The sequence below is a fragment of the Trachemys scripta genome, chromosome 22 (genome assembly GCF_013100865.1).
Source record: "Trachemys scripta elegans isolate TJP31775 chromosome 22, CAS_Tse_1.0, whole genome shotgun sequence".
Classification (NCBI taxonomy): domain Eukaryota; kingdom Metazoa; phylum Chordata; order Testudines; family Emydidae; genus Trachemys; species Trachemys scripta.
In genome coordinates, this window is record NC_048319.1 from 16025444 (window position 1) to 16038901 (window position 13458).

Sequence of the window (13458 nt, forward strand, 5' to 3'; positions counted from 1 at the left end):
TGGGCAGGGAGACAGTGTAGAGAGGCCTCAATGAGAGACACTAACTGAGCCTGGCCTGGCAACCTGCAAGCTCCAGTTTGCTGGAGTAGAGACTGGACTGGAGAGGGCACCATAAGCAGTGGGCTAGAAGAGCCCTGGCTCTGAACTGGACAGGGACCCCAACAGGAACCTCTATTACACACCTTGAACTGTAACTGCTTAAGCCTCTATACCTAGGGTATCTGCATCCCTCGTAAAACTACCCCTTCACTCAGCCATGTGTCTGAGTGGTTACTGGGACCCACAGTCTGGAAGCAGGGCCTGCAGCTGAGCCAATCTCCGGCAACCTCATGAGTGCAGCTGGCCTGTAGTAGGCTGCCTGTCTGTCTACGGCGCAGGATTGGTGGGAGAAGTCAGTAAACTGGCTCTTATGCCCAGCAGAAGCAGCAGCAGTTCAGCAGCTACTCAAAGCATTCGCCTGCAATAGCTCTTGTGCCTGCTCTTTCCAGCCTTGCTGCTGCCGTGCGTGGCCCCAGCCTTGTCTCGCTCCAGGTACTGCAGCTCTGACCCTAGGCTGCAATTCCTCCCTCCCGCCTCCTGCCCTAACCACTAGGCCCTAGTCCTGCTCCCATCATAAGCCCAACCACCCATGTTCCGGTCACTGACAGTCCAATATAAACAATAGGAGAATTAGAGCTGAGGCAGAGAGTGCAGAACCTACAGAGGCCAATATCTCTCTAACAGAGCTAGCCAGAGTCCTACAGACCGTGCCGGCCCTGGGTGCTACCCTTCAAGCTCGAGCCACACTGCCTTCAGCTCTGACCTGTAAGTCTAAGCTCCCCCATCTGATAAATTCAATAGCCATCACAATAAATTTCATGGGTTCCTAAATCAATGCTATGCATCTGAAGAAGTGAGCTGCAGCCCACGAAAGCTTATGCTGAAATAAATTTGTTAGTCTCTAAGGTGCCACAAGTACTTCTGTTCTTTTTGCGGATACAGACTAACACGGCTGCTACTTTACAATAAATCAATGTTGGCTCCTATTTCTGATACGCTCAGAGATAGGGGTTGGACTAGGTGACCTCCTGAGGTCTCAGTTCCAACCCTATGATTCTATGTACCCCACTGACCAACCCAAAGTGGGACAGATTATTAGCCTGCTTACTGGGGAGGCCCTAGCTTGGCATGGCCAATCCTGAAACCATTCTGGGACAATGTACGGACTTCATTCAAGCTACGGCGGTGATCTTCAAGTGTGCAGCTGAAACTGCACTTCAGGTGTTAGCAGGGATGCCAGCCAGCTGCTAGAGTGCCAATGCTTGGCAGCAGACACTGAGTGCAATGAGGCTGACCAGAATTCTCATTTCCAGCCTGGCCTAAAATGACTATTAACCAGATGGGTTAGTCGACCTATGCATCAAGATCAACAGACTGCCTGACCAAATTCTGCCAAGAAAAAAATATAGTCCTCCCAGCATCCACCAGCCCTGCTGGCTCCAGCCCCCCCGGTCCTTTCTCCAGTGCCCAAACCCATGCAAATTGATCAGGTCTGGCCCTGCCTCTCCAGCGTGGAGAACAACTGAGTTCCATAAAGACACAGTGGAATTCTTGGGATATATCGTCTTGCACGAGAGACTCACCATGGACCCATGTCAGGTGGCAGCAATATCCAACTGGGCCATGCCTAAGCAGGTAGCAGGATGCAGCAATTCCTGGGGTTTGCCAGTTTCTACAGGCAATTTATTAAAGGATTCTCTAGCCTGGCGGCATGGTTAATGGTGCTCATGTAAAAGGGAGCCCCGGTTTGTCTGGTGCAGAGGCTCAGTGGGCCTTTGATCGACAGAAGTTCACCTCAGCACTCATCCTGATTCACCCAGATTCCATTAAACCATTTACAATCGAGGCCATAGGTCAACAAGCCCCCCACCTCTACTCCACCCTTGTGCCTTTTATTCACAGAAGCTAACCCTGGCAGAAAAAAGCTATGATAGTCAGAACAAGGAGCTATTGGCTATCAAGGCAACTTTCAAGGAGTGGCACGACCCCCTAGAAAGAGCCTGATTTCCCATCCAAGTCCTGATGGGCCACAAGAACCTGGAGTACCTACAGACTGCTAGATGCTTTAACCAATGTCAATCAAGTCTTTGTCTGTGTTCGTGTGCCCACCTCTAGCAGCTTTTCAGATGAACAGAAGTCATTCAACCCCTTCCTGGTTCTGCCAGCCTAGCCCATATTCACAGGTAATGATATTTTGTCCCAAACTAAAGAGTAAAAGAAAAGTCAGAATGTCCATATTATCCACAGTCTCCCAGCCCCTTGAAAGCCATGCAGCCCCGAGAGTTGCCTGTAACAAGGTTGCCAGGATACTGCATGAGACAAGCCCTCAGGAACCCCAGGCTGCTATGATGTCACTGCTGCTATTCTGATCTAAATATCAATATAATTGCCACTTGAGAAGTTGGAGTTCTTCTGGGGACTCCCCACTGATTCCTTGTGTGCCCCTTGCTAACATAAACGGGGTTCCCAGTGGTGATCCTCAGACCCATGGAGCCTGACCAGCTGTTTGGCTCTGCATCTCTGCAAAAGGACAAGCCATTAAGAATTGTGTGACAATGCTTCTATGCAGCCACAGTGACAATCAAATCACTAATCTAGCTCCAGTTATTGGTTGGGTAGTGCTTTAGCTGAGAACCAGGGGAGTTGCTAGGCCAACTCTGCCTTTGAATGTAACATACTCAGGTCTGATTCCTGGATCACAATAGAAACTAGAAAGCCAGGACTTCACAAGAAAAATGCTGCTGTATAGTGATAGGGACGTACCATGGAAGCAACCAGATCCCAGTTGGTTACTGCAAAATACCAACTAATTCTGGGAGCCAGTTGCTGCCTATTGTCTTGGTTCTTAACCCTTCACATGCCAAGTGTACAAAGAAAGGCAGAGACAAATGTGAAGAAAGACGCTAATGAAACACATGGTGCCTCAGACAATGTCTAGACATGGGAGACAGAGGCTGCTCCAGCTTTCTGCCTCAATGTGCAGAGAAGAAACAGTTACTAATCTAAATACTATCATCCTCCCACTCCTAGTCTAGTCCAGGGTGGGGCAGTGGACCACGAAGCCAGGACCTCTCAGTCCTGCTTCTCTAATAGGAGGGTCACAATGAACATCCAACTCTCTAGGTAAGGAAAGGGTTAAGTCTTTGTTTTCTCTGTAGCTTAAGTTGGCTCTTTTTCCATCCCCCACTGCTGAGAGTTTTGTCTTCCAGTCTTGACCTTTTTAAAGGCTCAATCTGAACCCTGCTCCCTGGTGTCACATGATTGTCTCGCTGCGGTGCTTGTGGGTGTTTGCCTGGTAGATCAGGTGGTAGGGCTTCTCATTCTCCTCAATCACAGAATTCCCAAGCTCGCTGTCCTGTGCGTCCAGTTCATGCCGAGACAGGTGCTCCACAATCCCGGCTCCCAGGGAGTCCCCCAGCACATTGGTGGTGGTTCTCAGACGGTCCCTGGAAAGCAGTAGAGAAGAGTGACCAGGAAAAACGGGATGAGTCTTTCAGGGAAATGTCATCACTTTTTGGTACCAGAGCAGGCTGAAAAATGTCAGAATTTCAACAAAAAAAAAAAAAAAAAAAGGGGACACATTTTCCACAAACATTTTCAGGAAAATGTTCCCCATTTTTCAAGCAGCTCTAGTGCCTGGTGCGTTAGTCAAAGGATCAAAAAGAAGTGTGTGCTGAAAATCTTCCTAAGGCAGATCTAGGCAACTGTGGAATGGCCCCCCTGACTTGGGACACCTGAAGTCCAGTTTGACTCAGAAGTGATTTTAAACTGATTCCTTCTATTCAACTCATCTGCTCCCTCCTTTCACTTCCCTGGAATGTCAATAGGACCAGTATAGTTCCACTGGTTTCAAAGGAATTGCTCTCAGTTTACAACTGGTGAGAGACGAAGATCAGGCTCTGTGGATCGCTCTCAGTTTTGCTGCCTTTAGTGTCTCAAATAACGTTTTTTCATTTGGCAGAGCCAGCTGGGCTGAGACAGAGTGAACTGCAGTCTGGCACTTCCCATCACTTCACACTTGTGCAATCCCGCTCCCAGCACCGGGGCTGCACAGCTCTCCTGGAGGGGTAATTTGGCCTGCAGAACCTTTTCTACTGGTGATAGTGCAGGGCCCAGGGCTGGCAGCTGGCTTTGGATTTGGACTCACTGAAAGACAAACAAGGACACCCCCCTGCCAAGCTGTTTCTGTGCAGAACTGTGCTTTAAAACGAGCCTGAACAAAACCAAACAAACAAACTGTCCCCACCAAGAGTTTGACATAATCTGATTACAAATCATTTCCCACCAAATTGCTCTGGTATCTTTGCTGGTCACTTATGTCATCATTCTACTACTTGTTTAGACACAAAAAAAGGTCATTGTGAAATAGTCAAGGTGGCCACACACAAAACACACTTGACACAAAACCATGGAGTGGGGAGTGAAGCCACGGACTGGTACACTCCCTCTACACCTGCTGGCACGCCTGTGACTGCCACACCTGGGATGGCAGCTGCCCAACCCAATGCAATCTTGCCAGCAGGACCTGTTTCTTCACCTTGCGCTTCCACAGCTCACTGGAGTATACCCAGGTTTACTCCTCCAGTTCAGCTGACTGTGGGAGGCACATCTAAGCAGAAGTCATTTCTCCTTGAACTTGTAACTCTTATGACCCCAAACAAACCCCCTTCTTGGCCTCTGTGTTGGTGACAGACTGTCCCTGCTAATGCTGGTGGGTACCTGTGTGTGCTCTATGATGCCCAGCTAGCCTAACATCAGTTCCGGAATGAAAGGGATGAAAACTGATTCTTGACAAGTAGAGGCCCAGCTGGTGGATTGAGCCTGTGTCATGTTCTGACTTGACTACATTTTGCTATAGAGACGACACTATGTTACACATGTTGAAAAATGTGGGGGCTGGAATCCCTCTGGGGACATTTAAGGCTGTGCCATGTGTCGTATGGTAATTGTGGTAGTGAAAAGGTGTGTGTCTCTGTGGATGGAGTAGAGGGCGCATACTGCTAGGTCGTTAACTTTTCATTTCCTTGCCTTTGTGGTTTGTCAGGTAACTTGCATGTGTGGCAGCTGGAACTGCTTCCCAACAGAGGGGTTTGTGCGCAAATTGCCTTGGATTTGGAATGTTTAAGCACCTGCGTGACATGAGTGGGCCTAGCATTGTGCTAGGGCAGGGGCTCAGTGGGGACAGGGAGGGGTGCTGGGCCCGTGCACATAGGAGGGGGGGATGGAGCTTTGCTGGGGGATGACCCCCGAACAGTGCTAACACAGCTCTTAGTGCCTGCTACAGACACCCTAGCACCAGCCTACGCCCTCTCTTGCTCTAACCTATCCCTGTGAAGCAGTGAGCAGAAAATGCTTCAGCATCAGTTAACTGAGTGAGTTACTAAAGGGCCCCCAAGGAAAGGAACAGAGGCAGGCTGCTGCAGCATGACCTCTAGCCATGAGGGGGCGCTCATACACAGTGCAATCATTTAAACACAACAGCCAACATCATTTCACCAGCTCCCTATTTTCCTTCGCCTTCCTCAGCCAAACTCCAGGCCTGAGACCCTTAGCCAGCCTCCATCCCCTGCTCTGTGTTGCAGGGATGCACTTTCTGGCACTCACGCATTGTAATCTACCTGCAGCTCTGGTCAATTTCCTTCTTACCAACACAGTCTTTAGACTTGGGAGCTGCTCTTTCAGTCTATTCATTTGTTAATTTTTAATGCCCACAGTGAGTGTGATCCGCTTCAGTCTACATCACAACATGCAGAATACAAATATTTCTGCTGTCTGCCCTGGCCACACTCCAGCCTGGCGGAACCTTCCCAAAAGTGGGGGAGCAGGGTCCCCTGCTCGCGCCATGGTCCCATTCCCGGCCAAGCCAGAGCCCAGAGCAGGCCAGAAGCCGCAGTCCCTCCACCCTGCCCGGGGTGAGGGGGCCGAGAACAGCCCCGGTCCATGTTCCTGCCTTGTGGGCCCCCGCCCAGGGCAAGTGGAGGATTCATGGCTCCCCTCAGCTGCCCGCATGGTTCTTACCCTGACGCGGCTCTTGCCAGGGGCTGGGGCCTCGGAGCCACAGCCCAGCCATCGTAAGATCTGCGTGGCCAGACAGCTATGAGGCGCCGCGGACCCTCCACCTGCCCTGGGCAGGGGGCCCAGGAACGGGGACACGGGCCAGGGGCTTCTCTTGGCCTCCCCACCCTGGGCTCCAGCTGCCAGCCTGGCTGGGGGGCGGGGCCTTGGGGGGAAGAACAGGGGCAGGATTGGAGGCGGGGTGGGACTAACCTGTCCACTTTCAAGAAGTGGGAGGGCCATGACCCCCTGGACCTCCCTATTCCAAACACCACACTGCTGTCCCTGGCGGGCCCTTTGCCTCCTTGAGACACGAGCCCTCCCCATGCTCCCTGGGTGCAGTACTGCCCCAGTGCAGGCCTGCGCCTTTTGGGGACAACCTGGCCCTGAAGCTTTAGGAGGTCTTTAGTTTAGAGCAAATGGAGCCTACTCTGCTCAGTGAGCTGGCTGCTCTGAGCATGGTCACTGGTGCCTGTAGTCTCTGGGATATGTGCTGAGGAGCCCTGGCTGGACCCCACATGTACAGAAGTAGGTTGCAATCCTAGTGATACAAGGTGGTCCTAGAGCCTTCACTGTGCTGCTCGGAACAGGGACTGAGCACAGCAAACTCCCGCGTGCAGCAGGGAGGAACCGGCTCTTCAGCTGGAGCAGTGCTTGCCACTGTGCAGGGAACTTACAGAAACCAGTCCACCGCAATGATTAGTGTGATGTCCTCAGTTGGCAGCCCCACCGATGTCAGCACAATCATCATGGTCACCAGGCCTGCCTGGGGGATGCCTGCCGCTCCAATGCTGGCTGCAGTGGCAGTGATGCTGGGGAGGACAGGAAAGCAGTGATCAGCAGAAGAAAGGAAGGTGTGGACCATGCCCTGCAAAGGGGCAGGTCTGCATTTAATCAGTGCCCATTTCTGCTCCCACTGAAGCCACCGAAATCTTTGCCTTTGGCATCAATGGAGCAGGTTCAAGCCCCAAATTTGGTTCCACACTTATTTTTCTTTTATTCTATTTTTTAATTGCACACAAAAAAACTATATTAAAACGTTAAGGTTGCAAAGTCACACACTGCAAAGGTAGGAAATGGCAGATCTCTGGTGGCCTGTGCAAGCCTAGCACTGCCCCCTTGTGTCTAGGCATTATGATCGGGTTACCATACGTCCGGATTTTCCCGGACATGTCCGGCTTTTTGGGACTCAAATCCCTGTCTCGGGGGAAATCCCAAAAAGCGGAACATGTCCGGGAAAATCCTGGGCCATCCCCTGGCCCAGGGCCGGTGGTGCCCCGGGCCGCCGGTGCTGGGCGGGCCAGGGGGTGCTGGGCCGGGGACCCGGGCCGGGGGTGCTGGGCGGGCTGGGGGTGGTCGGCCGGGGCTGGCACCCCAGGGCCCGAGCTGACCCAGACTGGAGCCGCTGGGGGGCCAGCCTGGGCCGTGCCTCCTCCCCCCACACCCCCCTTACCTGCTTCAGGCTTCCTGCGAATCAAATGTTCGTGGGAAGCAGGGGAGGGGGTGGAGACTTTGGGGAAGGGGTGGAGTTGGGTGGGGGTGTGGGCGAGGCTGGGGGCGGGGCCAGGGCCCTGTGGAGTGTCCTCCTTTTGGAGGCACAAAATATGGTAACCCTACATTATGATACATTCTTTAATTCTATAACCACACACTATGTTTCCACAGGATTGCACCTCATTCAGTGCAAAGGACAGAATGCTCGGTGAAGGAGGTAGCTTGTTCAGTATTCCTCAGTCAGTGTGTAGCCCCTGCCTTATTTACTGCCACCATCCAAACCCTGCACTGCATGTGTGGTGAGGAGTCTGTAAGTACTTCTATGAGAAGAAAATATATAATGCTAGAGGGTTCTTCAACCTAGTGGACAAAGGTAGAAAAAAATCCAATGGCTGGAAGTGAGGAACAATTTTTAATAATGAGAGTAACTAACCATGGGAACAACTTACCAAGGAACATAGTGGATTAGCTGTTACTTGCAGTCTTTAAATCAAGATTGGGCATCTTTCTAAAAGATCTGCTCTAGTTCTCCCAGAAACTATGGCTAGAGTTATGGAGGAGGTCAGAACTGATGATCAAAACGGACCCCTCTGACCTTATGTCTATGAATCTAGAAGATTAAAGAGCTCTCTGCTATCAGAAATCTTCTCACCGGGTTGGAACGTATAGACTGTGATCAAGTCACCTCTGACCCTTCTGATAAGCTAAATATATTGATGCTCTCACTGCAAGGTAGGTTCTCCAGACCTTGAATCATTCTTGTAACTCTGCTCTGAGCCCTCTCCAATTTTTCAACATCCTTTTTGAGGCATGGAGGCCAGAACTGGACACAGTATCCAGTAAAGGTCTCATCAAGAACATAAGAATGGCCATACTGGGCCAGACCAAAAGTAGGGTGGATGGTGCACAAGCCTACCTAGCCCCAGAGTGCCAGGAGGGCACGTGGGCAGCCCCTCAGCCCTGGCTGGAGCCCAGGGGGACTGGAGGAACTGCACACTGCGCAGCGGTGAACAGGAGGGGAGAGGGCCTGGGCAGGGAGGAGCGTGGGCAGGTCCACGCCTGGCTGTTTGGGGAGGCACAGCCTCCCCAGCCAATGGGATGCAAGGGCTGGAGGAAATTAAGCAACAGGATGGATCTGGCCAACAGGCTGTAGGTTCCCCACCCCTGTTCTATGGCATGGGGCAGCCACAGGTGTCTAATGGCAGTACAGACATACCCGAAAGGTATGTTTCAAGTTTTAAGGCAGGCCCTGCAGGGAAGCAGTTTCCCTGGCTTTGGGTTATGATTCCAGAGTGAGAAATGGCTCAGAAGGGACTTATGGACAGAGACTGGTCAGCAGCTGGAAAGATCTGGGATATAAACATGCAGCCTGTAGAGGGGCTGGAACTATGACCTTTGGTGCGGAGTTCAAACTCCACAAAGTGCAGGACTGCTCAGATCCTGGTGCTATCTCATCCCTTTTTACAAAGGAGAGCCACAGCACAATCATAGAATCATAGAATATCAGAGTTGGAAGGGACCTCAAGAGGTCATCTAGTCCAACCCCCTGCTCAAAGCAGGACCAATTCCCAGCTAAATCATCCCAGCCAGGGCTTTGTCAAGCCGGGCCTTAAAAACCTCCAAGGAAGGAGACTCCACCACCTCCCTAGGTAACGCATTCCAGTGTTTCACCACCCTCCTAGTGAAATAGTTTTTCCTGATATCCAACCTGGACCTCCCCCACTGCAACTTGAGACCATTGCTCCTTGTTCTGTCATCTGCTCTCACATGTTCCACCCGAGCCGGGACTGAATGGAACAACCTAGCCCAGGGGAGTCAAACTCCCAGCCCCTGTCATGGGGTGAAGAACCCTCCTGCAAACTTGAGAGGCAGGAGTTCTCCTATGTGCCAATTTAGTCCAGCACCGGTTCACAGAGCCAGTGTCACCCAAAGAGGCAGGTAGCAGGGGTAATCAATTCAGTGTATCACAAAGGTGCTCAAATCCCATCAGCTGCAGTTTCAACAGCTCTCTGGCCTCAGTCACCAAGCAGGCCCCTGCCATCCCTGTGGGCAGTGACTAGTCGGGTGTGCAGCACAGTGCACACTTGCAGTGGCCATGAACCTGGGCTGCTTCCTGAATCCATACTCTGGTCTACGGTGTCCCAGCAGCAGCATGTGCCCTCCCCTGCACTCACCCATTTCAGAGGGAGATTTCTGGGCTCTGAGGGATGGGGCAGCCAGCTCCTCCCCTCTGTTCATCTCCAGACAATCAGGGCACCTCACTACTATAGGGACTGCATTAGGAACATGGTGGAGATGGACAGAATGGGGAAAGGGATGAGGTAGGTGGGGTCTCTGTGGTGGGGCCCTCTAGACTGAATTTGTTGTTTCCCCCTCTCAGTCCCTTTTGGAAGCAGAATAGGTGCCTGATCCTTTTGGGGTCAGCCGTCAAGCCCTGGCAGTCCCCCAGTGCCAGACTCCCTCTCAGTGACACAGATTCTTGGGCCCAGTCACCTGATTGTGATGATTTGCCCGAAGTCGAGCTCGTAGTTGTTGACTTGTGCGATGAAGATGGCTGCCAGGGCCTCATATAGAGCCGTGCCATCCATGTTAATGGTCGCGCCTACAGGCAGGACGAACCTGGTGATGCGCCTGTCCACCCCGTTGTTTTCTTCCAAGCACCTGAATGTAATGGGGAGCGTGGCCGAGCTGAAAGGAAACCCCAAACACCATGAAAAAGCCACACCCAACCTCTGCACCAGGGAGTGGGCTCTGGCCGAAGGAGTTTTGTGACCCCACTCCCTCAGCAATAGGCCCTGAAGGCTACTGGAGCCTACCCTGGGGGGGAAGTACCAAGGGCTTGGCCCCTGGCATGGTGCCTCCAAGAACCTCTGTATTGTAGAGTGAGGCACAAAAGTGGAAAGGGACTTGCCCAAGGTGACATGGAGAGTTAAGCTCAGAGCCGAGAACAGAACCCAGGTTTCCTGACTCCCAGAGCTCTAACCAGTAGACCATGCTGCCTTGCTCTAGGCAATAGCAAAGGCCACGCACTCCAGCATGCTTGGCCCTTCCCTGGTTTGTTATTAGCCCACATCCGTGCTTTCTTGCCCTGCAAGGTGTAGAGGGGGAGGTCAGAAGTGGCTGCTGGGATGGGGTGCAGGCTGAGTGGGTCTCTTGATAGTATCATGCACATTGCAGCTGCCTGAGAGTGTCAGGACTCCCAGCTCTGCTGCTGGCTGGGAGTGATGGTGTCAGGCCAGGAGCGGGCCTAGCAGTGGGTTCCACAGAAAGCTGTTTGTTCTGCAGGAGGGTGGCACCATCCTGAGCTTCTTTGCACCAGTCTTAGACAAGGGTCTTGAGGACCTTCTCCCCAATCACTGGGGAAGACTAGACAGCCTTGTCTTGTGTGAGTGTGAGAGCACATGTGAGAGTGTGTGTGTGAGTGCGTGTGTATAAGAGCATATGTGAGTGCATGACTGTGTGAATGAATGTATGGGAGTGTGTATGCATGAGAACATGTGAGAGCATGCGTGTGAGAGCACATGTGAGTGTGCATGTGTGATTGTGTGAGTGAGTGTGTTTGTGAGAGCATGTGTGAATGCATGTGTGAGTAGGATTGTGAGTGCATGCATGTGAGCATGTGTGAGAGAGCATGTGAATGTGCATGTGTGAGTGCATGAAAGCGAGTGTGAGAGAGCATGTGTGTGAGTGCATGTGCATGAGGGCACATGTGGGTGTGTGTGAGCGTTTGTGTATGTTACTACATGTCTATAAGAGTGCATGTGTGTGAGCACGTGAGTGTGTGTGTGTGTGTGTGTGTGTGTGTGTGTGTGTGACATGCTGAGAGTCTCCCCCAGGCCAGGCCAGTGCTATGCGCGTTTGGGCCCTGAGCTCAGGCATGCAGTCCGGGGCCAGCAGCTAAGTCGCCACCACTTTCCTTCCCAGACAGGTACGTAAGCCCCCTTAGAGGGCTGGGACATTCACTAATGCACGTAGATGGAGGCAGCATGCCCTCATGATCACAGCCCCAATCCAGGGCCCAAGGAAGGCCATGGGACTTTGCTGGGCTTGGGACTGGGTTCTAGGGCAAGAAGCTGGGACTCCCACACCATGGCCTGGTGGTGGCAAGAGTTCAGCATCCACTGAGAATAACGGGAGCTTCTGAGCAGGTGTCCCATCATGTCTAATTAGCTCCCCGGCAACTCTACCCATGGGGGAGGGCTAACTTTCTAATCGCACAAAACCAAACACCCCTGCCACGCCTCTGCCCTGCCCCTCCCCTGAGGGCCTGCCCCCCACTCAATCCAGCCCCCCTTCCTCCATTGCTCATTCTCCCCCACCCTCACTCACTTTCACTGGGCTGGGGCAAGGAGTTGGACTGTGGGAGGGGATATGGGCTCTGGGCTGGGGGGTGTGGGCTCCAGGGTGGGGCCAGAAATGATGGGTCTCTGGGCTGGGGTAGGGGTGCAGGAGGGGGTGCAGGGTGCAGACTCCGGGAGGGAGGCTGTGGGAGAGGGTTCCAGGCTGGGACAGCGGGTTTTGGCTCCAGCCAGGCAGCACTTACCTCAGATGGCTCCCAGTCAGTGGCGCAGTGGGCCTAAGGCAGGCTCTCTGCCTGCCATGGCTCCATGCTGCTCCCGGAAGCGGCCGGCATATCTGGCCACTAGGCGGAGGTGCAGCCAGGCGGCTCTGCATGGTGCACGCTGCCTGCATTCACAGGCGCCGCCCCTGCAGCTCCCATTGGTGTGGTTCCTGGCCAACGGGAGCTGCGGAGCTGGTGCTCGGGGTGAGGGCAGTGCGCGGAGCTTCCCTGATCACCCCTGTGCCTAGGGGCTGCAGGGACATGCCAGCTACTTACGGGAGCTGTGCAGAGCCTGCCTTAGCCCCGCTGTGTCACCGACTGGACTTTTAACAGCCTGGGCTGCAGTGCTGACCGGAGCCACTAGGGTCCTTTTTCGACCAGGAATTCCGGATGCCTGGCAATCCTACCCACGGACTGCAGTGCCCCTGCCCAGCGCAGTTTGCCTGGGAAGCAGCATACCTTGAAGAGGTGCCCAATGCGGTGATGAGGGCCTGCAGAAGGCCTGCGATGAACACCCACGGGTTCTTGTGGGTGACGATGAAGTACAGCAAAGGCAGGACACACAGGGAGTGTATGAGCAGCCCCACGATGACAGTGAGCGTGTACATTCCCAGCTGGCCCCCCATCACTGCTAAGTCGTCCATCTCCAGAATCTTGCCAGCGATTAAGAATAGGATCCCGACTGGGGCGTACCTGTCACGGGACACAGGGACTAGGGCTTAGAACTGGCCTCCAGACTCGCACATAACTGTATCAGCTCCCCTGCTCTGGACAGAGTCACAGGAGGTTGGGGCACCCAAAGACACAGGCCACTCATGGAGTTGGCAGATGGGGCTATGGCTGCCCACTCCTGGAAGCTGCAGGGAGAGCAGAGAGCTGCCTGTGGATTCAAATGACCAAGCAATGTCTGTTTGTCTGTCAGTGGCCTCAGTTCCCTGCTGGGGCACAGGGTGGGATTGCTGCTCCACTGAAATCCACCCCTCCATGACGGCACAGGCCTCTGCATGACGGGCTCCCCAAATCCTTTTCTGTCCCCTCCCAGCCAGGCCCCTCCACCCAGAAGGTAGCATTAACTCGGGGCGAGATGCAGGCAGAAGCATCATGGAAACACTGGCTATGCAGATATTTTCATGTAAACACTTCTTGAAATATCAGTGGGACTCAGAGGAGCAAATGTTGCTAATGCTGCTGAACTTGGGTCCAAGCAGAGAAGTAAAAGGAGGGACTGGTCAGGAAACATTTTATCTAAATTATGTTTGCATCAACCCTTACAACTCTCCTGCGTTGGACCCTGCCCTCTCTGCTCCTCC

General features: G+C 53.1%; 1 protein-coding gene across 1 annotated transcript in view; it reads right to left on the reverse strand.

Annotated features, from left to right (window-relative positions):
• Positions 1-1489: 1489 nt before the first annotated feature.
• Positions 1490-13458, reverse strand: part of LOC117868952 (excitatory amino acid transporter 1-like) — a 32687-nt gene continuing 20718 nt past the window's right edge. The window contains exons 6-9 of the mRNA XM_034755357.1: positions 12608-12841; positions 10081-10275; positions 6771-6905; positions 1490-3485 (exon numbers count right to left, since the gene is read on the reverse strand). Coding sequence (XP_034611248.1) covers positions 3293-3485; positions 6771-6905; positions 10081-10275; positions 12608-12841 — 757 coding nt within the window. The 3' untranslated portion in view covers positions 1490-3292. The remainder of the gene's footprint in view (positions 3486-6770; positions 6906-10080; positions 10276-12607; positions 12842-13458) is intronic.